The sequence below is a fragment of the Mustelus asterias genome, chromosome 21 (genome assembly GCF_964213995.1).
Source record: "Mustelus asterias chromosome 21, sMusAst1.hap1.1, whole genome shotgun sequence".
NCBI lineage: Eukaryota > Metazoa > Chordata > Chondrichthyes > Carcharhiniformes > Triakidae > Mustelus > Mustelus asterias.
In genome coordinates this window covers 33,680,524-33,706,601 of record NC_135821.1, presented here as the reverse complement: position 1 = coordinate 33,706,601, position 26,078 = coordinate 33,680,524, and the positions used below count along the sequence as shown (strand labels likewise).

The window sequence follows — 26,078 nt, the reverse complement described above, 5'->3', positions numbered from 1 at the left end:
GTCAAACACTTCACTAAAGCCCATATAGACGACATCCACGGCCCTTCCCTCGTCAACCATTCTAGTCTGTTCTTCAAAAAACTCCACCAAGTTAGTGAGGCATGACCTCCCTCTCACAAAACCATGCTGACTATCGTTAATGAGTTTATTCCTTTCTAAATGCGCATACATCCTATCTCTAAGAATCCTCTCCAACAACTTCCCTACCACGGACGTCAAGCTCACCGGCCTATAATTTCCCAGGTTATCCTTCCTACCCTTCTTAAATAACGGGACCACATTAGCTATCCTCCAATCCTCTGGGACCTCACCTATGTCCAGTGACGAGACAAAGATTTGCGTCAGAGGCCCAGCGATTTCATCTCTCATCTCCCTGAGCAGCCTGGGATAGATTCCATCAGGCCATGGGGATTTGTCAGTCTTTATATTCCCTAAAAAACCTAACACTTCCTCCCTTGTAATGGAGATTTTCTCCAATGGGTCAACACTCCCCTCCGAGACACTCCCAGTCAACACATCCTTCTCCTTTGTGAATACCGACGCAAAGTATTCATTTAGGATCTCCCCTACTTCTTTGGGCTCTAAGCATAATTCCCCACTTTTGTCCCTGAGAGGTCCGATTTTTTCCCTGACAACCCTTTTGTTCCTAACGCATGAATAAAATGCCTTGGGATTCTCCTTGATCCTGTCTGCCAAGGACATTTCGTGACCCCTTTTTGCCCTTCTAATTCCTCGTTTGAGTTCTTTCCTATTTTCTTTGTATTCCTCCAGAGCTCCCTCCGTTTTTAGCTGCCTGGACCTAACGTACGCCTCTCTTTTCTTTTTGACCAATCCCTCAATTTCCCTGGTTATCCACGGTTCTCGAATCCTACCCTTCCTTTCCTTCCTTTTTACAGGCACATGCCTATCCTGCAGCCCTAACAACTGTTCCTTAAAAGACTCCCACGTGCCAGATGTGGATTTACCCTCAAACAGCCTCTCCCAATCAACAGCTGCCAATTTCTGCCTAATCCCATTAAAGTTAGCCTTCCCCCAATCCAACACCTTACCCTTGGGACACCACTCATCCTTTTCCATCACTATCCGAAAGCTAACAGAATTGTGGTCACTATTTACCACATGTTCCCCAACCGAAACTTTGAAGACCTGACCGGGCTCATTCCCCAGTACTAGGTCCAGTATAGCCCCCTCTCTAGTTGGGCTATCTACATATTGTTCCAAAGAACCTTCCTGTACGCATTTTACAAATGCCTCCCCATTCAGACTCCCAGCCCTACGCGATTTCCAGTCTATACCAGGGAAATTGAAGTCTCCCACTACAACAACCCTATTTTTCCTGCACCTATCCATTATCTCCTGACATATCCGTTCTTCCACTTCCCTTGGGCTGTTGGGGGGCCTGTAGTATACCCCCAACATAATGACTGCGCCCTTCATGTTTCTGAGCTCCACCCACAGTGACTCGTTACACGACCCCTCTGAATTGTCCTCCCTCTGCACCGCTGTAATATGCTCTCTAACTAATACTGCTACTCCCCCACCTCTTTTGGCCCCTCCTCTGTCTCGCCTAAAACACTTGTACCCCGGAATATCCAGTTGCCAGTCCTGTCCCTCTTTCAACCAAGTCTCTGTCACCGCAACCACATCCAAATTCCTCGTAAGCATTAAGGCCCTAAGTTTGTCTATCTTACCTGCTACGCTCCTTGCATTGAAGTAGATGCACTCCAGACCTCCAGGCCCAGTGAGGTCATCCTTCCCCAGAGTGCTCTTCTTCTTTGCCAGCCTTGTCCTGGCCCCAAGCTCGTCCCCAGCCTCTCCACTTGTGGACCTAATTTTTTGATCCCCACCCCCCCTGCCATATTAGTTTAAACCCACCCGCACTGCACTAGCAAAACTCCCAGCCAGGATATTCGTGCCCTTCCAATTTCGTTGTGACCCGTCCTTCTTGTACAGGTGCCCTCCTCTCTTGAAAACTTCCAAGTGATCCAGGAATATGAAGCCCTCCCTCCTGGACCAGTCCTTTAGCCAAGCGTTCAATTGTACTGTCTCCCTATTCCTAGCCTCACTGGCCCTACGCATTGGGAGGAGCCCAGAGATTGCCACTCTGGAGGCCCTACTTTTTAGCCTATTTCCCAACTCCCTGAATTGGTCTCGTAGGATTCCCCTGCTCTTCCTATCTACGTCATTTGCACCAATGTGTACAATGACATCCGTTTCTTTATCCTCCCCTTTTAATATGCCTCCTATCTGCTGGGAGACATCCAGTACCCCAGCACCATGTAGGCAGACTACCATCCTGGAGTCCTGTTCGCACCCACAGAATCGCCTGTTCGTGCCTCTAACCGACACGTCCCCCACCACTATTGCTCTCCTAATCCCTCTCTTTCCTTTCCGGGCCACAGAGCCTGACTGTGTGCCAGTGACCTGGTCTCTGTGGCTTACCCCTGGAGAGTCATCCTCCTCCACACTATCCAAAACAATATACCTGTTTTGGAGGGGGACAACCACAGGTGACCCCACCACTAATTGCTCACTCCCCTCCCCTCTCATGCCTGTCGCCACTGGAATACTCTCTGGCACGTTACCCTTATGACCTTTACTCCTCCTAACTGTGACCCACCTGTCTTCCCCCTGAGGCCCCGGTGTAACTACTTGCCTATAACTCATGTCTATTTGTCTCTCATTCTCCCTGACTAGACTAAGGTCATCAAGCCGCTGCTCCAGTTCCCTGACGCGGTCTCTCAGGAGCTGCAGCTCCACGCACCTGGCGCAAATGTGAACTTCTGGGCAGCTAGGTGTTTCCAAGAACTCCCACATCCCACACTGAAAGCAACAAACTGGCTTATCATCATAGCTACCCTTTTCCTTTATAGGAATGGAAAAGAAAAAAAAAGTACCCCGCTTCACCCTTTCCCCTGAAGCCCTGTGAGCCAAAGCCCTTACAGCTCACACTCTACTCCCTGCTCACTCCATTGCCTGCTCCCGACGCTGCCCGCTCAAAAGTGCGGCCTGCTTTCAAACCCTCCAAAAAAAAACCTTCCCAGGCTTCTCCTGGGCCTACTTCCTGTTTTAAATAAAAAAAACCTCCGATTTTTAACACAAATTTAACTGAAAAATAAATAAATAAATCAAATGTAAAAACCCACTCCCTTACCCTCAGCCTGCTCCTGTGGAACAATGAGTGAGGCCAGATTGTTGTCTGGTTGGTGGGGGGGGAAAGAGAACTGAGGGCAGCCAGATCGCTCTCTGGTGGGAATGGAGACAGGGGGGGAGGGGGGACTGCTGCCACTCTGCGGGCGATCGGTGGGAGCAAAGGGGGCAGAGGGTCGCGATCGGTCTGGATAGCGGGGGGGGGGGTGGTGGGTGGATAAGGGGGACAGTTATGTTGTGGGGGTGGGGCGATGTCTGTGGGGGCCATTGCCCCCGCTTTTCGCTCCCAGGCCGCTTTATCCGCTTTTTGCGACCCGGGAGTGATGTGACAGGGGTGCGTTTTTCACATTTTTTTTCTCACTGCACATGCGCAGTTCAGAGCTCTGATCATTTCCGATAAGCCCCGCCCACAGCGCGATTCAGACCCGCGATTTTTTTTTCAAGTTAAGTGCGTATGGAGGCGCCTGAGAACAGATTTCCAAGTCGGATCAGAATTGCGCCCAGATTCAGCACTTAGAATGAAAATGGTAAAATCGGGCCCTGTATCTGAAGTTAATAAGTTTTGTTTTTACAACAGTGCCATTTAGAATCTTTGCAAAAATTCCTGAAAGCAGTTGCATGATTCTTGATGATTTTAATGTGTGAACATTAGCAACAGTATAAAACACATTCTGGCTAATTGATTTGCTAATGCGAAGTGTAGCTCCTGACATCGTATTACACGCACAGTGGCTAGATGCAAGGTTAATTCAGTCTCATTAACTGCCACTGGATATCATTATTAGGACGCTGTGATGATGATGTACTGCTGTGTATTCTATCTTTTCAAGGAGAAGCAATTTTGGGTACAATTTTGGTATTATCACTGCAGGAAAAAAAAACAGTAATGTTTGTGAGGGTGAAATCCTGCTTGGGAGCTGTTCTTTGTTCTGGGAAATAAGAATCTTTCTCCATGCTGTGTTGTAAAGGAATACATATCTGCTGAGCATTTAACCCCAAGATATGGACCTTTGTAAGTCAATTTAATCATTGTCTGTTGCACAACACCTCCATGTTGATCAGTGTATGTTCTAATAGCATGAGTTCAGGTAGGGTGACTTGCATCTTTCCTGGAAAAAGGTATCTGTGTGTTCACTGAAAACAATGGGCACATATATAAGTGCCTTTATCATAGAAAAATATCCCAAGCTGTTTCTCAGAAGTGTAACCATACAAAAATTGACACCATAAAATCATGCCAGAGCAAATCACTACCGGTTTAAAAAGTGAAAAACATTCATGATGACCATTCTGGGGACATGGAGGTGCCTTCAGCCCCAGGAGGTTGTGGGATATGCCAAGAGGCATTGTAAGTGGGCATTCCAGGGGCACAGGCAGGAGGTAATCCTCCTCCATTGGGCAGGGAGGAAATATTTTCATTTTTGGGGGAAGTTTGTTCCCCTTATCCATGGGTGGGAAGCATTTGGGTGGGATGGATCCATTTGTGCATTTTGGGGTTTCGGAGTGTTCCCCTTATCCAATAGCGTGTTCCAATGTCCATATGGATATGGCAGTTAAAAGAATGACTTTGCACATCTAGACCACTGGTGAATTCATTCAAGTTTTTGTGCACTACATCAATGTTTTTAATGTACATTCCGAACATTGACTGACATTGCTCATCTACTTGCATTATTTTTGCATAGTTTGTCTGGAGGGCCTCCTGCCCCCCTGTGAATAGAAGACATATTACCTACTGTCTGTCTGCTCCACAAAGGCATCAGCAAAATGTCAGAGAACCTTGGAGCACATGCTCTGCCCTACTGTGCTATAATTCAGTGTTCTTGCTGACTACCTTTTGTAGTCGGTTCCAGCACCTACAGCAGTCAGAATACTTTTCCCCTTTAAGATGTGCAGGCTGGCTTCATGTGGTGCTTGTATCACACAAACTTGGGCACCCTGGTGAGCCACTCAGCAGCACATTTGATGCTTGTTGCATGCAACTCTTCAAATGAACAGGCAGCACCAAGTCTGCCAAGCTACCTGCATTGCAAGTAATGGGTACAAGTTAATTACACATTACAATACCTTCACCCATTTTCAGACCCTGTCCAATTTCACAGCCAAAAGTATTTACAAATATAGCATATCTTCACACACCCTTTGGGGAATAGTGGGGGAAGGATTTCCAAGCACATTATCAACCTGTTGAACTGCAGTGAACTCTCCTTCCATGAACAAAAAGTACTGGCATTGGACTTGAAGTGCAGATGCCAGTGTTGGACTGGGGTAAGCATAGTAAGAAGTCTCACAACACCAGTCCTCACTCACTTGAAGAAGGAGCTTGAGGCTCTAAAAGCTAGTGCTGCCAAATAAACCTGTTGGACTTTAACCCGGTGTTGTGAGACTTCTTATTGGACTTGAACCCAGAGCTTCTGGTCCAGTGGTAGGGGGTGCTAAAACTGCACAACAAGGCCTCCTTACAAATACATTAGAAAAAAAAGATTAAGTTGTAATGTGCACCCTTTAAAAAGAAATGTGGATGAAATAACTGAAAGTAAAGTGGCAGAGTTGTTAAATTATCATTTTTCATCAGTCTTCACAGTGGACGAAGAGGATATATGACATTTAGGGGAAATTAATAATGAATCAAGGACTGGAATTCAGTACAGTTAACGTGCAAGAAAGCAATTTTAAAAATAAATTGTAGCACTAAATACTGACAAAACTTCAAGACCTTATGGTTTAAAAGGCTGTAGGCTGTAGATGATGAAATAGTAATTGCAACCATAATCCACATTTCTTTCAATTTAGGAATTGTCTCTTTAGATTGCAAATGTAACTCCATTATTTAACTAAAGTAAAAGAGAAGAAAAGATAGATTATAGATTTGTTAGTCTATGTCTGTTTTGGGGATGCTCTTTGTATCTATAATTAAGTAAGAAGTCTCGCAACACCAGGTTAAAGTCCAACAGGTTTATTTGGTAGCAAATACCAAATTTGCTACCAAATAAACCTGTTGGACTTTAACCTGGTGTTGTGAGACTTCTTACTGTGTTCACCCCAGTCCAACGCCGGCATCTCCACATCATGTCTATAATTAAGAACAGGGTACTGTGCCCTTAGTGAAATTTGAGCAGTCTAGTAAGGGCAACATGGATTTATAGACAGTAGGTTATCTCCAACAAAGCTGACTGAATGTTATGAGAAACGAAATGAAGTAGTAGTTAGGGAAATGCCTCTGGATGTAGTTTATATGGCCTTCCAGAAGATATTTGGTAAGGTTCCAGATGAGACACCATGAGCTAAAATTAAAGCCCACAAAATTGAAGACAATTTTTTTTAAAGTTTATTTATTAGTGTCACAAGTAGGCTTACATTAACATTGCAATGAAGTTACTGTGAAAATCCCCTAGTCGCCACACTCTGGTGCCTGTTCAGATACACTGCGGGAGAATTTAGCATGGCTAATGCACCTAGCCAACATGTCTTTCAGACTGTGGGAGGAAACCCCAGAGCACCCAGAGGAAACCCACGCAGACACAGGGAGAATATGGAGACTGCCTGAGGCTGGAATTAAACCCGGGCCCCTGGTGCTGAGAGGCAGCAGTGCTAACCAATGTGCCACCCCGACTGACAGGGATTAAAGGTTATGGTTATATTCTTGAATTGGTTGGAAGTGACTTGTGGTGTTACAAAAGGATCAGTGCTGAGGCTTCAACTATTCACTATACTTAATGATTTAGATAATGCATTAGACAGCCATTTATCAAAGTTTAATGATGGTGCATGGTTTAGTGACAGAGTAATGTCGAAAGCAGTATAAAATTACAGTGATGTTGATAGATTAAGTGAGTGGTGTTACGGGCAGGGGAGAGATGATAAAATGATTCCCATTTTTTCCACCTCGACTAACCATAACAAGTTGTGTTTTGAAGAAAAAGTATTTTATCATGAATTTAAAAAATAAATAAATGTTGATTTTTAACACCCAAATGTAATTATAATAACAGACTCACACAAGAGAAGGTGATTTCTAAAGAGGTAACATGTACTTAGGTTTTTAAAAGTGTTCACAAAGTTACCATTACTCTTGACTTTTAAGATAAAAGCTGGAAATACTGCAAGCCTGACGATTTCTTTTACTGAAGAAAACATAGGTTGGAGGGCTCTGGTGATGAATTCACAGTGCCTTACTCCTGGCAACAAAGGTTTCTGGCATTTATCCAGTGGAAGTAGTAGTCAAGCCTCTGTGACAAAGTTCTAGCTTGGTTCTGCAAATCTGTAGATGAAAGGCTAGCCCCATTTCTCTGTCTGTTAATGGATTCTAGGCACTTCTTTCCTTACAGAGTAAGATCTCTTTTCTTTGAGTCTCTTTGTCTCCCAGACTGATTGACATTTGAGACAACTCTCAATATGTGTTCATAAATGTTTCTTATCACAAGCTGATTTCTTTCAGGTGACCATAATATTGGTGTTCCCATTGTCCACACAAATGGCTCCTGACGACATTAGCATTGTAAGAGTTTTAACAACACCAGGTTAAAGTCCAACAGGTTTATTTGGTAGCAAATGCAATTAGCTTTCGGAGCGCTGCTCCTTCGTCAGATGGAGTGGATATCTGCTCCATCTGACGAAGGAGCAGCGCTCCGAAAGCTAATGGCATTTGCTACCAAATAAACCTCATAGAAATCATAGAAACCCTACAGTACAGAAAGAGGCCATTTGGCCCATCGAGTCTGCACCGACCACAATCCCACCCAGGCCCTACCCACACATCCCTACATATTTACCCACTAATCCCTCTAACCTACGCATCTCAGGACACTAAGGGCAATTTTTAGCATGGCCAATCAACCTAACCCGCACGTCTTTGGACTGTGGGAGGAAACTAGAGCACCCAGAGGAAACCCACGCAGACACGAGGAGAATGTGCAAACTCCACACAGACAATGACCCAAGCCGGGAATCGAACCCAGGTCCCTGGAGCTGTGAAGCAGTAGTGCTAACCACTGTCCTACCGTGCCGCCCATCTCTGTTGTAAACTTGTTGGACTTTAACCTGGTGTTGTTTAAACTCTTACTGTGTTTACCCTAGTCCAACGTCGGCATCTCCACATCATGACATTAGCATTGACACACAATAAGTTTGAATCTCACCAATTTGCATCTCATTATGATTGATGGTTTCTTCTCACTGCTATTCTGTGGAAATTCATTCTGAAGCCGGTAGGTCTCTGTAGTCAGTGTGTCGGTTTCTGTAGGACTTGGACAATAGTCGCAGGATAGATTTGCTGCACAATTAATGTCTTCTCTGAGGAATGTTCCAAAAGATTGTTTCCATTTTAATGTCCAGACTGGACAAGCAGGCTGCTCCCAACCTCGAGCAGTTTCAAATATATTTGCAGCAAGGAGGAGGGTCACCTGATGCCCTTTATTCCATCTTGTTAGAATGCAAATTGTTAATTCACCATGCTGTTCTTAAACAAATTAAAGTGTTCCGTTTTCATGCATTTATGGGTACACCTGCATGGGTGTGACTGTGGGCAAAACTTTGACAGATGAGTTCAAATGTAGGTGAGTGTGAGGTCATCCATTTATAATAGGCTTGTCAAACCTTTTTTGCGTGCCACATTTCAATTTTTTTTCCTCACTCAAGGGGCCAATGAGCAGATTTTGGAAAGATAAGGTTTGGCACAATATTAACATGCATTTCAAAATAAAGTTGAGGAATGAAGAAACAACTTGCTGAGAAAATATATGACAATGTCAGAGGAATAAATTGATAATTTTAAAAGTGTCATTAATAAAGATGACCATTCGAAAGATAGAGGGTTAGTGTGTGTGATCTGTTCACACCCAATCTCCTGACGTAACTGTAAGTGTGTGAGGGTGAGTCACTGAGTGAGACCGCAAGTGAATCAGACACAGGTGGAATTTTCCCATCCTGCCCACCACGGGAATCTCCACGGGCAGGACACAGATCATACAAACGTCTTTTGACCTCGGGCGGGAATTTCCAGCCTTGGGGCGAGCGCGGCTGAAAAATCATGCACACATTCTTACTCCCTCTATCTCCCACATTCACACCCAAGGCAGTGAGTCTATACACCACTACCCCAACACCATAGTCAGCCTCTTCCCACCAGGACTGGCAGTGTTTCCCTTCCTCCCCCACCCAACCTGCCTGGCCCAGTTGAGCACCATCTTCCCTCTCAACGTGTCCTGCAACTAGCCACTCTTTCCCCCACCCCGAAAACCTCGGAGCATACCAGTGATGCTGGTGTTCACTGCTCCTCCACATTTACTGCAGATTGGATCACAAATGATTGGAGAAACAGTTCCTTTCAGACTCTCCCACTCCATTTGCCAGCAGTTTGTAAAGTGCCTCCAGGGGCCACATTGGGAGGATTTGTGTACTGCGGGATGGACAAGCCTGATTTAGATTCAAGGAAATATCTGATGTAATTTTTAAAAGTGGAAAAGCCAGGAACTATGGAAATCTATAGAGATTAAGGAGTTCCATGTATACGGATCGCAAGAGTGTATTGGTCTGATACAAAAAAGGATCAAAAAGACGATTGGAAAATTAAACTTTAAAGCTAGATGGCTAGAACACAGAAAGTGTCTTTCTAAAGCTATCCAAAGCCCTGGTTAAACTACATCTGGAATACTCTTTTTAGATCTGAACAACACACACTAGAAAAGAATGCAGCTCAAGTTCCCCACAACATTCCAAGGGTTTCAACAATATGATTGTGATGAGATATTCCACAAATTAGGCTCGTCTCGTGTTACCTGGAATATAGAAGGTGATGGGTGATCTGAATCAGGTTTTTAAAGATGAAATAGATAGGGATAAACCTTTTTCACTAGTGGAGAGTCTGGGACAAGTTGTCACAAAATGTTAGAATGCTATTAAAATTGTTTTGTATTGTATTGCACAAAACAATTGTATTTTGTGCAAAAGTAAAATCGAACTACAAAATGTATTTTTTTAAACCATGCCTGGGCAGCAACTGTTGGAGAACAGATATCCACTCCATCTGACGAAGGAGCTGTGCTCCAAAAGCTTATGGTATTTGCTACCAAATAAACCTGATGGACTTTAACCTGGTGTTGTGAGACTTCTTACTGAGCAACTAAGGGAACAGGGTGTTCTCTGCAATTGATACATTTCAGTCGTCAGAGGGTTGTGTTCAGGAAGCAGTAAACAGATACAGGTGAAGAAGCAACAGCAAGAAAGAGAAGGGCAGCCATCTCAGGAAACAGCTCAGTCAGAGTTGAAGTACTGTACAAAAGATCATTTTCTTTGCTGAACTGAAAACCATTCCCAAGTCTTGGTCACTTAAGCTGTACAGTATGATAGTCACTGGCTAGATTTGACTGGTAGACTTATGGATGTGGTTTGGGAACGGACGGATCTCAGTGGTGTTCAAGATTACAGGGGAAATAGATGCTTTTGGGTTTGTAGTCTGTGAGCAACCAAGTGCTTGGTGTTCATTTTCTGAAATATAAGATTATCCCTTGTAGTGTTTCATGATCTTTCTGCTACTTTAATCAATATTTTTATTATTTAAAGAAAAAGAGGTCTGAGTTCTCTCAGTTTCCGCAAACGTTTCTTCCTAATAATACAAAAGAAATACACCATATGAGACTAATGTTTCAGGTTGGAACACTCTTACAAAACTCCACTGATGTTAGGTAAAAAAGGGGACATAACCTTAAAATCAGAGCAGGGCATTCAGGAGAGAAGTTGGGGAACACATATTCACACCAAGTTGGTAGAAGTGTGGAATGTCTTACACAAAAAGCAGTGGATGCTAGCGGAATTAATAATTGTAATATTTAGAACCAAGGCTGTACCCTGAGTTAGGATATAGATCAACCATGATCACAATGAATAAGGAACAGGCTCAAGATGTAAAATACTCAGCTCTGTTCCAATGTAGCTAGCCTATTTCAAATTATTAGAAGATCTTTATGCATTTCATGTCTAGTTATTTATCTGATTGCTTTGAATTTGCATACCACATACGAGGAGAGCAATTCTTAGTGATTTATGTCTCTGCTAATCTGTCATTTGTGTATGTTGGAGCAAATGCACATTACTGTCTGGCCTGCAGAATGCTACTTCCATGTCAGTGGCCCAATCTTCCAATCTCCAAGTCATTGGAGATCAGACTTGCCTCTGAAAATGAGCTACAGGAACCCTCGGAAGTCCCAATGCTCTGACTCCATGGGAATTGTCCAGGAAGTTTGAACTTTTGATTGGCAATTCCCCTGCTCCCTAGAACCCTCAGAAAAAGTTTTCACCTCTAACTTAAACCTGTAGACTTCAAATAGTTCCAACTTACTTATTTCGATAGTTACCCAGGAAATATTAGACAGATTAGACCCTCACCAAACAACTGGCTAACTGGACAACTGACATCCCAACCCCCAACAATTCCACACTTCTTGAGCCCTGAGTAGGGGAGCACTCGGGGCCCAGCCATTTCCCTGTCTTTGTTTCTCCGGCTTTCTCTCTCTCCCCTGCCAATTCTCTCAATATTTCATGTTGTAATAAATTTCTACAAATGCACCAATGAGATGTGTCATTTTAATTTGGGGTTGGGGGTTAGGAGGGGTGGCAGCGGAGGGAGTGTGCTCCATTTGCCACTTGCTCTTTCCAGCCCTGACTGTGAGGTTTGGGATGAGCGATGAATGGGATTGCTAAAAGTATTGATTTGATATTGCCGGTGCTGTAATCTTTGCAATTCAAGGGCCAGTGATGACCATGCATGTGCCCTGTTACACATTGCCCTCATAAAGATAGCAACCATGCGCACAATTGTGCACGCACAGAATTGGTATGGATTAGTTACTCCATTTTACTTCAGAAGAATCAGTGCATTTTGAAATAAATTAATTTTGTGATGTACTCTGAGATGTGTCAACATGATAAATTGCCATATAATGCAAATATTTATATTCTGTATTTACAATTGTGCAAACACGAAAACAGTAGCAGTGTTGCTACATCCTGAGAAAATCTTTGATTTACTTTTCAGAGCATGGAATCTACAGGAGTGCCATCTGTCCCACTCATGATTGGATGTGGAATTGCCTGCATGGCTCTTTTGACATTGCTGGCTGTATATGCTGCTTTTTGGAGGTACTGTACATCAATCTAGTAATTACATGCAAAATAGCAATTGTTAAAACTGCACCATAATAATATTGCTCTGTGCGGTCCTCTCACTGTGTTCTGATTACAAAATAGGCAGTGGAGTATTCAGTAATTCTGCTATCAAATGTTATAGTTGTTCATTTAACCAGAAGTCATGTTTTTATGCACTCATGACAGAAAAGAACAGTTTAAATTTTTGTTATTTTGTTATCTAGTTTTTACTTTCCTTCAAGCTACAGGAATATATATTACAGCCTGACGGTTGGTTTCTTTTCAACAAAGGGAGTTTAACATGCTCACGTATATTGAATGCAGACTCACTGGTTTTAATCTGCAATAGCATTTTTTGATAGCTGTCTGCACTATTTCCAACCATTATAGATTTTGCAAAGTGAATGGAGACAAGCTATCAATTACGGCCAAGGTACTCATGAGAGATGTAGAGAGTGATTATGTTTCAGGAGAATAATTAAGTTCATAATTAAAACGGCACTGAATGCATTTATCTGCTCACTGTAAAATAGATTTATTTCTGGATTTAGAGTCTACGCCTCAGTTTGAGAAGAGTGTTTATTTATCTGGCCTTTGAAGACAGATGTATATTGCAATAAAACAGAATACAGGGATATGTATTTTATGTTCAATGACTCTGGTTCTCACTACATGTACCTAAACAATTAGCAGATAAGGTAAGTAGGGCATGTGGGAATGGTCATTTCCACTAAACAAAAGTAATGTAAAAATCCTATTGTGCAAAAACGTAACAGCTGTCTGACCGTCAGGATATTAAGCAACGGTTTTGCTATTCATCTCTTTAAAGAGTGCATGTTGCTTGCTGTGTTTTTATAATGATATAAAGACACCAATCTTGTAAACATGTTGTCGGTTCATTTAAAAAAATTAAGCACATGAAAACATATATGCTGTGTTCTCTTCATAGGCCAAAGCGAAACTGAGACTGGATCACATGACAAACTTCTCTTTTGGTGATGGAATGTTACTATCCCATCAAGGAATGTTACAACATCCTCTTTTCTTTTTTTAAGATAATTTCCCCCCACCTTCCAATACATTTCATGTGCAGTTACAATTATGTCGGTGTACAGAACTGATGAAACTAAGTTTCTAAAGTGCTGGTATGCCGAGATCTTACAATGGCAACCTTGTCTGGAGGTGTCTGTAATTGCTCAGCTGTGGAATTGTCATTTTTGGCTGTTTTTCCTGGTTGCATTTTGGATCCTGTCCACATGCAGTAGGACTGTATGGTGGTTGAGGAGCTAGAACGGATTTGCCCTCGTTTCACTGTAGCAGATTGAGTTGCATTCAGTGCAGTTTTAATAATGAACTTAATTATTCCCCTCATTGATTCCATAGGATCTTGGCTCTGGAAAAATCCTTATCATGTTGGCTGGTTGCCACTTACCTTCTCTGGGATTCTGGATGTTAACTTGTTGCCCAACTTTCAGCTTGGTAATTCTGTACCCTCATTTTTATCATCCACATTGATAATCTTCTCTTGTAGTTTTAAAAGTTGATCATTAGCTTCTGATGAAGTAGGATGGGTAAGAGTAGCTAAATCAGCCCACATTGGTCTGCTGAACATGGAGCGCTGCCGATGAAGGAATTGTTGTACTTAAAGGTGTCGCTCTCAGATGTAAAATCACAATGTGTAGATCTTGCTTGGTCTGTCAACATTGGGGAATGAGGGATTTCAGGATGTTCAGCATTTGTTCAGCTAATCCATTAAACCTAGGGTAATGAGGGGAAATAGTGTGATCAATATTCACCTTCTCTCACATCCTGAAATGGCTTACCAGTAGGTTGCAAACCGCAATGATCTGTCTGGGCACACCAAAAAACTGAAATAGAATTTAAAGTGTGCACGACAGTTACGCTTGACGTACTGTACAATTGTTTAATAATGGTAAAATAGTGATGATGACAATAAAGCCAATGCCATGGATATGAAAGGTCGAATGTCACTTTGGAACAAGGATGGTTAGGAGCTACATTTGAGTCAATGACCACAATCCAGTGACCTTGTTAGCCACCAGGGCAAATCCCGTAATGGCTGTTAAATCCCATGAGCAGCCAGAACGGGATTTAGCAGCCAGTAAGATCTGTTTCAGCCCCCAAGTGCTGATTTCCATACATGGTAATATTTTAACATTATTGAAGGGTTGATGCCATAATGTCCACCACAAAGTATCCTACCCTCCTGGTGGTGTGGATGCCAGCACGATTCATTGCTGGTTTTCAAAAATTAAAATCAGTGATGATGACCAGAGGAGGGACTGTGGAGGAGCCTGAAGCCCCCTCAAGTTAAAATGCCTGGGTATTACTCCCTGGACAGTGGCGTGGGGGCTATCCTCCTCCATTGGCGGGGTTCCCCTTCTGTCTAAGGGACGGATAGTCCCCTTATCTGCTTGGGTAGTGTGGGCACGGGGGGGGGGGGCGGGCGGGCGATGTGCTTGTTGTGGGGGGGCGCAGGGGGGCAGGTTGTCTTTAATTATACTTCAAGATTGAGATGCTCTTTAAAAATTGTGCCCCAATCTCAGAATCCTGGCGTTGCTGGTGTGTTTAGGCCCCACCCTTCCAGCTGGCTGTATGATGCGTGCGAGCACTCTGAAATTGCACAGTGTTGCTAAATCAGGCCATTAAGGTAGAATTTTCCCAGAAAAACTCTGAGGGCATGATCTTACAAAAAAAATTCTACGTGCCAAAGGAGCAAGAAAACGGGAGTGAATGGCGCCGGTTTATTTGGTGAGACGAGTCGCAATCTTAAGGCACTTTGTGCAATAAAAGAGCCTCAGTGCGATTCTCATCACCATGGACCCTCTGGGCGTGTGACTCGCCCAAAGTGGCTGCAGCTGTACACCGTTAACAATAGAGAGCTGCATTTCAACGCTAACAGTGGGCACACAGGCAGTCATGCCAGGAAGATGGCTCCTAATTGAAGAGCCTCAAAGTTCACGGAGAGAAAGCTGGGCCATCTGCTAGATCCTTTGGAAATGAGGAGGGACCTTCCCTCTGGATGGGCAACAAGCCAGGGGTCATGCTGGCAACGAGTCCTTGGAGGCAGTGGTGGCGGAAGTCAGTGCCCATACTGGCAGAGGACTGGCCGCCAGTGCCGGAAGATATTAAATGATCTCATTTGGTGCAAAGGTGAGTGTCCATCCCGTCCAGCCATCAGTCCCGTCTGTCATGCCTGCAAATATCGATCCACCCTCTGACACCCCACTAATGATATTGAAATGCATTCAAATGCATGAAAATTGCCATCTTCACACATTTTGGGCACAAAGCTGTTCAAGCCTGGAAAAAATAGCTGATAATAATGGGAACTGGCATGTAAACAGGTGCATTTCTGAAATATCATTGCACACACAATCATACCACCTCGCCTCACCGAACGACTGTTGGGACAAGGTTGTAGGATCACGCCCTAAGTATCACAACAGTGTGAAAACAGGAGCATCAGCCTTTTGGGTAAGCTCGGCACTGCAACCTTTGGCACTGTCAATTTTTTTGACAGCTGGGAGTTTTGTACTGGTGGGGTAGCTGAGCCTATGTCCGCCGGTGAAGCTAGCTTCAGAGTGCTCGGATGCCATGGCACAGGATGCCCCAATCGAAGATTGACCTTCCCCCTTTGCTAACCACCCCCCTTGCCGACCACCACCCCTGCAGAGCAATCCGTCTGCATAAGGCCCCCATCATTGTCCCACCGTGCTCAGGTACCATCCCTGGCCCACTTGTGCCCAACTGGGCAATTCCAGGGTGTCAGGTGAGCACTGCCAGTTTGGCACCACCCAATAGGCACCGTCCGGCCATGCCTCCAACTACCTGGGGACTTCAATGGCCTCCAATACCCCCCAGCTCGGCTATGGCGCCTGGTCTCTGTTACTGCAGAGCAGTAGTGAGTCTTGCCAGCAAGACGTCTCACTGACAAGGGTGGAAGCAGCTATGCCGAACTCAATAACCACATTTAAATGTAGTCAATTCTCTGCTAATAGGCTTCACGCCTGGAAAGGGCATGAAGCTGTTCTCCCCAGCAAAACGGCCGGGAAGATAGCAAGGACACGAATCGGATTTTTGACCTCACACACGATCTTCCATGCTTGGCATGCTGATAGACCGGCGTGACGAGTCAGTAAGATCCCGCCGTTTTGGGGGAAAATTCCGCCTCTCATATCTGTCCTGAAAGGTCGACATCTACTTTTACAGATGCACCATAGAGAGCACTCTTTCTGGTTGTATCACAGGTATGGCTCCTGCTCTGCCCAAGATCGCAAGAAACTACAAAAGGTCGTGAATGTAGCCCAATCCATCACGCAAACCAAGCCTCCCATCTATTCATTCTGTCTACATTTCCCGCTGCCTCGGCAAAGCAACCAGCTTAATCAAGGACCCCACGCACCCCGGACATTCTCTCTTCCACCTTCTTCCGTCGGGAAAAAGATATAAAAGTCTGAGGTCACGTACCAACCGACTCAAGAACAGCTGCTGTCAGACTTTTGAATGGCCTTACCTTGCATTAAGTTGATCTCTCTCTACACCCTAGCTATGACTGTAACACTACATTCTGCACTCTCTTGTTTCCTTCTCTATGAACGGTATGCTTTGTATAGCACGCAAGAAACAATACTTTTCACTGTATACCAATACATGTGACAATACTAAATCAAATAATTTTAAACAGTGCCCTCGCATTTTGGACTTACCCACAAGAGGAAACACATTTTCCACACCCACCTTGTCAAGACCATTTGGGATCTTATATATTTCAATAAGTTACAACTCATTCTTGTATATCAGTACGCCATGGTGGGTGTTAAGCTGAGCACGTTTGACAACAGGTGGTTTGTCCCATCTTTGTGTTTGAGCCAGGTTTGATCTTCCTCGAGTCAAATGCTTTTTTCCCCAATGTAGATAATTGCATGGTATATAGTAAATTCTCAGTTTTTGATAAGATGGTGCCCTGTCTTTGAGAGTGTGAAGGATGGAGTGGAGCGTTTTAGATGATGTGCATTGGACTTCTATGTCCACTGACTTGAGAATACTGTGTAGTCAGTGAGGTAGAACCGATGTATGGGAGGCTAACCAGATTTTTCCTATTTCGATAACAATCCAGTTTCCTCTAGAATGCCTCGATTGAACCTGTCTCCATGGCAATGGATTCCAGACCTTAACCACTTGCTGCATGAAAATGTTTCTTACCTCCGTGGCTTCTTTTGCCAATTCCTTTGATTTGTGTCCTCTTGTTCTTGGTTATTTCACCAGTGGGAAAGATTTCTCCCTATCTACTTTGGCCAGACCTGTCACAAATACCTCTCAAATCTCCCCTCAACCTTCTCTTCTCAAAGGAAAAAAAGAGTCCCAACATTTACAATCTGTATGTAACTGAAGTTCCTCATCTTTGGAACCATTCTTGTGAATCTTTACTGCACTCTCTAATACCTTTCAATCCTTCCTGAATTGTGGCATCCAGAACTGAATGCATAACCTCAGTTGAGGCTGAATCCATTTTATGCAAATTATTTCATGTCAAATCAACTGGAATTTTTATTTTCCCTTGACTAAGGGATGACATGGATCATCGAGTTAAATAAATAGAGCTGTATCAGTTTGCAAGGCATATTGGCCCAGATATTTGCTCAATGATGCCCCATTAGACTTTTTCTCTCAAATATGTTTTGCTGGAAATCTGAGCTGATAGGGTACCTGGGGACTTTGGTGAACACTGGATCCAATGGTGCTTAATAAAAGAAATTCAGAGATTGAGAAAGAACAGAGGAATTGAAAGCGTGATAACGTGATTTAGAGTCAAATCAAGTACAGAAGAAAAATGTAGAGAGGGAAGGAAAGATTTGAATTAGTGAAAAAAAGAAAATAAGATAAAAATGGACAAATCTCTAATAATTTACTCACTATCGGAATTTAACTCCTATTCTGGGATGAAGAGATTATATTGCAGGGACATAAATCTTGTAAATAAAAAAGGGTCTTAACACTGCTAAGTAACTGCCCTAAATGCTGCAGAAAGTTTAATTGGTGATTAGTATGCAAATACAGCAATTTCATCAAACTGATGGGAAACAAAAACTAGGAGCTGGAGTAGGCCATTTGGCCCTTTGAGCCTTCTCTGCCATTCAGGGTAATCATGGTTGATCCTCTATCTCAATGCCATGTTCCAGCTTTCTCCCCATGCCATTAAAATCTCTCTCTTTCTTGAATACGTTCAATGACTTGGCTTCTGTTATAGAGAACTCCACAGGTTTACTACCCTTTGAGTGAAGATATTTTTCCTCACCTATCTCAATCCTAAATGGTCTACCCCATATCCTGAGACTGTGCCCCTGGTTCTAGACTCCCAGACCAGGGAAAACATCCTCCCTGCATCTAGTCTGTCTAGCCCTATTAGAATTTTATGGACACAGTTTTCCCGCTGTGTTGCTCGAGTACTGCAGCGGGGTGGGAAATGTCCGCAGGATTCGCAACTGGCATCCAGCGGATCACGACTTTCCCAGACCATTTTTTTTAAACTTCAGCCTCGTGTCGGAAATCGGCGCAAGGCTGATACCATGTCATTAGCGAGCCTGCCACCACCACCCACCAGGAGAGATTCCCACGAGCAGGGATTTAAAGCTGGTCCCCATCAACGGGGACCAGGCATGATGACTCCGCTTAAGAGGATAGTTGCCCCTTGTGCAATGCCAGCCTGGCACCCTGGCAGTGCCAAAGGGGTGGGGCCTGCGGGGGCAGGGCACTCAGTGGTGGCAGGGAGATACTGCACACTCTGCATTAGGGATTGGTGGGAGAGGGAGAGAGGAGGCGAGAAGGGCTAGCCAGTGGGGTGGAGGAGGCCGGCAATCGAGGTGGGGCGGTGGGGTGGGTTAGGGCTGGCCATCGGGGAGGACATTGGGAGGCGGCAACCGGGAGGCTGGCAATAGGTGGCTAGTGCGCATGTGCCGATCTACCCACTAACAGATGTCTGATGTTTTTTATAATAGACTTGAGCATCTTCCCCATTACTGACGTCATGCTGACTGGCCTGCATTTCTCCCTTTTTTTCTCTCTCCCTTTACAAATAGTGGGCCACCTTCCAATCTGTAGGAACTAATCCAGGATCTATAGAATTGACCACGGATGCATCCAACCTTTCCAGTGTCACTTCCTTTAATACTCTAGAGTGTAGATTATCAGGCCCTGGTAGTTTGTTAGCCTGTTAATTTCCCCAGCATCATTTTCTTACTAATACTGATTTCCTTCAATTCTGTCCTCTCACTGGACCCTTGATTCCCCAACATTTTTGGGAGGTTATTTGTGCTCTCTTTTGTGAGCACATAACCAAAGTATGTGGTGGCTAGCCACGAGGCTAAAAATAGAATGGCAAAATCAACCAGCAATGTGGTGATTTTTGATTTGATTTATTATCGTCACATGTATTAGTATACAGTGAAAAGTATTGTTTCTTGCGTGCTATACAGACAAAGCATACCATTCATAGAGAAGGAAAGGAGAAAGTGCAGAATGTACTATTACAGTCATAGCTAGGGTGGAGAGAAAGATCAACTTGATGCAAGGTAGGCCCATTCAAAAGTCTGATGGCAGCAGGGAAGAAGCTGTTCTTGAGTCGGGTGGTACGTGTCCTCAAACTTTTGTATCTTTTTCCCGTCGGGGTGCGTGGGGGTTCTTAATTATGCTTTGTCGAGGCAGCAGGAAATGTAGACAGAGTCAATGGATGGGACACTGGTTTGCATGATGGATTGGGCAACATTCATGACCTTTTGTAGTTTCTTGCGGTCTTGGTGCCATTCAACATACTGTTTCTTTAGTAGCAAAATCTGGACCAATACTTGGTCATGTATTTTTACAGATATTCAAATATATCATGTAGCTTCATTTATTTAAATGGGTGATAATTATGCAATGGGAAATGAGCTTGTGTATTCAAAAGATAAAGATTTAAGCCTATTGGGCAATTTGCCAAGTTCTCAGTAAGTGGAAGGTGCTCCAACAAATTGGTGCCTTCTGCTGTCTCTGTACAGCTGAAAACTACCGACCATCCTGCCAGAAGGAAATATTCATTTCGATGGTTACTGGACAAGCATGAAAAAGGGCAGAAATAAAATTGGCATGAGGTAACTCACCAGCATCGGCTCTGAGTAAACTGCAAGACTGAGCATTTTCATTCCACATTTGAACAATAAGCTCTGTTGATGGTTCTGCATATTTATCTCATGGATAGCTGAACCATACAATTTGATATCAGGGGACATTGAGTTCCAGAGTTCAGTACTGGTTTGGTAAGATTGGACAGCCGACAGCTGAGCCCAATTGTTTGAGAACAGTTTCTGAGACCAGAGGCATGAAACAATTTAATTAACACCAATAAAGAGAAGGTTGGTAACTTAAGTCTCCAACAATCATTTCATTCTATCTCTGCATTTGCTTCAGTTCTCTCACATCAATAAACCTGGCCATATTTGCCAACCGCTTTCTTCTGATAGTGTCATCCGCAGTCAGTATTTTAATTAAAAGAACTTCACAAAACTAAGTTTTGACAATCCCAATTAAGATAGTAACTCCTGATAAGATCATTTTCTTTCTGCTTGTATTGAAAGGAATCCTGAATAGCTATATTCCTGATAGCAGTGATGTAGCATTCCTTTAAGTAAGAAGTCTAACAACACCAGGTTAAAGTCCAACAGGTTTATTTGGTAGCAAACGCCACTCCAACACCAGTGGCATTTGCTACCAAATAAGCCTGTTGGACTTTAACCTGGTGTTGTTAGACTTCTTACTGTGTTTACCCCAGTCCAATGCCGGCATCTCCACAGCATTCCTTTAAGGCAGAGCAGAATACCAACGCTAGAAGGGAAGTGTGATCCAGTTTCAGTTTCCTTTTGGCCTGTGAGCAGAGCACAGCACATACAAACCTCTGCTGCTGATGTGTTCACGTTTTTTTAATCCATTTATATATGTTCTCAAGTGCCGAGTTTAAATAAAAGAAAAAAAATGTATTTGAGTGTTTATACCATTACAAAAAACATGGTGTTTAGCGGTGGTCAAATGGCCTGGCAGCAAGACTTGGTACAGGTATGACCGGGTGAACAGCCTTAGATTGTGCTACATGTCATGAGAAGTCTCTTGACCTTTCGGTCAGAGCACAGTGAGTTTGCAGTGTCGGAGAGTGTTGAAATTGCAGCATGGCGAGTGCACAGTGCTGGGTTAGTTCCCAGATAAAGAATCCTCATGGTGACACTGCAGTGCATAGCCTGTCAGTTCAGTGAGTGGAACAGCGCATCGAGAGGACCAGCACTGGGTTAGCTCAGTTGGTAAAGGCAAGTGACCAGAATGTGGGCTGCATCAATAGCAAGTGAGTGGAGGTCAAACAAAAAGACAAACAAAATTGGCCCAGGGTAAGTTGTGATCATTATGGGTGGCTTTGAGAGCTGCTGAACAATAAGTTGAATAAAACATGAAAGAAGGTAAAAGGGATATTGTTAAAATGTCTACAAAATTTTACTTTGTATTGTGATGCCCCGGACCAATAATTTGAACTAAAAAGCTTTAAGCAGCACACGGAGCCAAGGATTTGGAGTGGGCAAGAGGCAGACAACGGAAATGACCGTTGACCTTGGGCAGGAATTCCCAGTCTCGCTCGAGCGAGGCCTTAAAATCCCACCTGTGGTTCCTTGATTCAAGTATGCCAAATAGTGAAAACGCTTGGTACTGTGATTTTTTTCAAACGCAGAGCTAACAGGCAGAATTGAGTCGGTGATTGCATCCACTCCCATGGAAGAACTCCATAAAGATCTGCTAGATAAGTCCAAAATATTTAGCATTGAAGAGCTAGTCAAGGATGGATAAAAGTACAAAGTGATCCTCGCAGGATGACGAAGCTTACAAATTCAAAGTACAACTCCAATTACTTGAACACCCAAACCTAGCAAGGCATGTGAAAGATGTGGTCTTCTACATGCACAAGGAAATGCCCAGAAAGAAAAGGCCATTGGAGCATCAATGAACCACAGCAAAGTCTGATGCAACTACAAGAGAACTGTGAACTGATACAGATTGTACACAACTGGTATCTTCAAGCAATAAGAATGAACACTGGCATGCAGTCAGAAACATATGTGATTGAGAAACCAGAAAGTGATGGTGATGTGCATGACAGAAGGAAGAGCAATGAACATATGTTTCACACTGTCAATCTCATGGAAAATATTGATACCGTTACACCATCCGAGATGTTTGTTAAGATTCCAATAATCGATCCTAAGAAAATTGTCAGCTATTCATAATTGACAAAGATTGGCATGGGGACAAGTGCCAACATACTACACATGCAAATTCACCATGGTGAAACCTATCATTGTGCAACTTAAAGCATACAACAGTTCATTAATTCCATGTGCAGGATTCATACTCCTGGAGTGTGGTCAATCGTCCTGGGTGTCACAGATGTTCTATATTGTGGAAACTAAAGACCCAGTGATTGTAGGTCTATCGGCATGCCTTGACCTTGCACTAGTAACAATCCATGGAAATAGTTGGATATCACAAGGCAGATCAACCACAGAAATCATCTCAGTTTACCGAGAGCTTCAAGTTTCCAAGTGTCCAGATCACCAACAACCTGTCCTGGTCCCTCTAATGCTATAGTTAAGATCGCCCACCAATGCCTCTACTTTCTCAGGAGGCTAAGGAAATTCGACATGTCCGCTATAACTCTCACCAACTTCCACAGATGCACCATGGAAAGTATCCTTTCTTGTTGTATCACAGCTGAGTATGACTCCTGCTCTGTCCGAGACCACAAGAAACTACGAAAGGTTGTGAGCGAAGCCCAGTACATAACTCAAACCAGCCTCCCATCCATTGACTTGGAAAAGCAGCCAGCATTATAAAGGACCCCACACACCCTGGACATACTCATTTCCACCGTCAGGAAAAAGATACAAGTCTGAGGTCATGTTCCAACCAACTCAAGAACAGCTTCTTCCTTGATGCCATCAGACTTTTGAATGGACCTACCTTATATTAAGTTGATCTATCTCTACACCCCAGCTATGACTGTAACATTACATTCTGCACCCCCTCCTTTCCTTCTCAATGTACGGTATGCTTTGTCTGTATAGCACGCAAGAAACAATACATTTCACTTTATACAAATACATATGACAATAATAAATCAAATCAAAACCTAACATCAAAATATCAAAAGCAAAATACTGCAGATGCTGGAAATCTGAAATAAAAACATAAATGTTGGATATGCTCAACAGGTCTGGCAGCATCTGTGAAGAGAAATCGCGGGGGAATTTTCCTGTCCCACCCGCCACGGGAATCGTAGCAGACAGGGGCGGACCAGGCAAAGGTCTGTAGAACTCGGGTGGGATATTCCGGTCTTGGGCAACCGCAGCGAGAAAGTCCTGTCCAGAGTGTTTTTCTTCACAGATGCTGTGTTCTCTCCACAGACCTGCTGAGTTAATCGAGCATTTTCTGTTTTTCTTTGGCATATCAAGAATGTTGTGATAAAATTGGCAGTTTCAAGTTAGACTTACAGGCAAAAGCACATCTGTCAATTGTGCAAAGCAAAAACAGCAAAAGATTCCGCGTTACAGAAACTGTGGGAAATCATAATTGAAGGATGGCCGGACTTAATTCAGCATTATGTGCCAAATTGGCAAGAATAATGGAGTGTTCTGCGCCAGTCTTTCAGGAGAGCTCCACATCGTGATCTTTCGACACTTAGTGCACTGAAAGAGCCTCTACGAGGAACATGGCACGATGGAGGCTCCAGGCAGATGAGTAGTCCCAAGTGGCCACAGCTGTGCACCATTAAGCAAGGGGAAGGAGCTACATTTGGAAACTAATAATGTACACAAAGTCAGTCATGCCAGGTAGATGGCATAGACCGCCCCATCTTTACAGTGGGAGAGCTTGGATGACTGCTGAATGCCATGAAGGAGAGGAGGGCCAGCTTGTATCTCAGAGGACAGACAACCCAAGAGTCAGAACAGCAATGTAGTCTGGGATGCAGTGGTTGTCAGTGCACTGACACAAAGGACCAATGGCCAGTGCCACAGGAAAATGAAGGATTTCATTCAGGTAGCAAGTTTGAGTATCCTTCTCTTGTGCAAACCACCCCGCCCCCCCCACCCCAACCTCAGATCCCATGGCCATCCAGCATTCGACCCCCCCCAGCATTGTCTTCAAGCCCCTTTGGCACCCCATGCAATAACCACAGCCTGGCAAGGCATGGTGCCAAAATATGCCACCTTCCCCTGCCAAAACCGCCCCAGACACCCCAGGCTCTTCCAGACATCAGGCTTTCAATCATCCCCTTTTGTCTACATATGATAAGATGGCACATAATTGAAAGGAGCGGGAGAAGATTAGCAGTGATGTCTCCAAGCTGTGTCTACTGACGCCCTTTGTGGAGCGTACGATGGAGCTGTCAGGGGAGGCAATAGAGAGATCCGTGACCGACAGTCAGGTCAGCGTGCGCCACAAGTGAGGAGCAGCAAAACCTTCATTCATATGACCTTTTCCATGTAGCTGCAAGCTGCCCAGATATTGGTCCCTCCCTTGCACTGAACCACATGTCTTCTTTTGCAGGATCAGAACCTGATGAGATCAGGCCCTCAGGTGTCAGCTCCCCCTGTGGCCCCAATCAACACCTTGGAAGAAAGCACTGAGCAGGCATCACCGGCATCATCCACCAGCTCCGGTACAGCCACCTCGGTGGGACACTTGCTGATGAGCACCATATAGCTGTTGATGCACATCAGGTGGGGGCGGGAATATCCAACGGATCAGGAAGGCGGAGGTCTGCCAGAGTTAAAGAAACAGTTGGCCCCCCGCCAGATGCTGCGCTGCTGGGAACAGTTCCCTAGAAGCTGTTGGAGATGCAGAGGCAGAGCTGGGTATTGCAGGACTGGGGGTGAGCTGCATTCCAGCAACTGCAAAGTCGCTTGGAGGAATCACACACCTTTCACAGATTGTGCCAACATTGCATGGCACCCAGATCAACACTGCAAAAGTGATGACAACAGTGGAAAGCTTGGGGCAAGAAATGGTAGACATGGGTGACAGGGTCCAAGACATGGCCAAGTTCCATGGCTGAGGGTCTCAGGACCATGTTCGAGTGCCATGATTGTGAGCTTCAAGAGAATGGGCTAATCACAGAGGACTATTGCTGTGTGCCTCAAGAGATTGGCCTAGTCTCAGAGGGAACTCCAGAGCTTCGTCCAGACTCAGAAAGCCATAATTGAGGGCTCACATGCTATGGTGTAAACACAGTTGGGCCTCCCGGACTGCCAGTACCAGGTGACAGAGGCTATTGGAGCTCACTTCAGCTGCCCTGCCATCCCATGAAGTGACCCAGGGACTAACAAGCATCCTGAGAAAGGAGTAATTGCTGCAACCCATGCCGGCACCCCCACCCAGGAGACCCCACCTGTCCCAAGTCCTTCTGAATTTCCCCTTCCTGACCCTGGTGCATCTCTTGGGAAGCGGGCTGCACAGGGTGGCACAGCTACATACATGACACTCAAAAGTAGGGGAGTCCAAAACTAGAGGGCATAGGTGAGAGGGGAAAGATTTAAAAGGGACCTGAGGGGCAATCTTTTCACACAGAGAGTGGTGTATATATGGAATGAGCTGCCAGAGGACGTGGTAGAGGCGGGTACAAATACAACATTTAAAAGACATTTGGACAGGTACATGGATGAAAAAAAGGTTTAGAGCAATATAGGCCAAATGCA

The 26,078-nt window shown here is 44.2% G+C and overlaps 1 protein-coding gene across 1 annotated transcript in view; it reads left to right on the top strand.

Annotated features, from left to right (window-relative positions):
* LOC144509533 (adhesion G protein-coupled receptor B2-like) overlaps positions 1-26,078 on the top strand; it is a 962,811-nt gene that overhangs the window by 782,689 nt on the left and 154,044 nt on the right. The window contains exon 18 of the mRNA XM_078238437.1: positions 12,182-12,285. Within this exon, the coding sequence (XP_078094563.1) occupies positions 12,182-12,285 (104 nt within the window). The remainder of the gene's footprint in view (positions 1-12,181; positions 12,286-26,078) is intronic.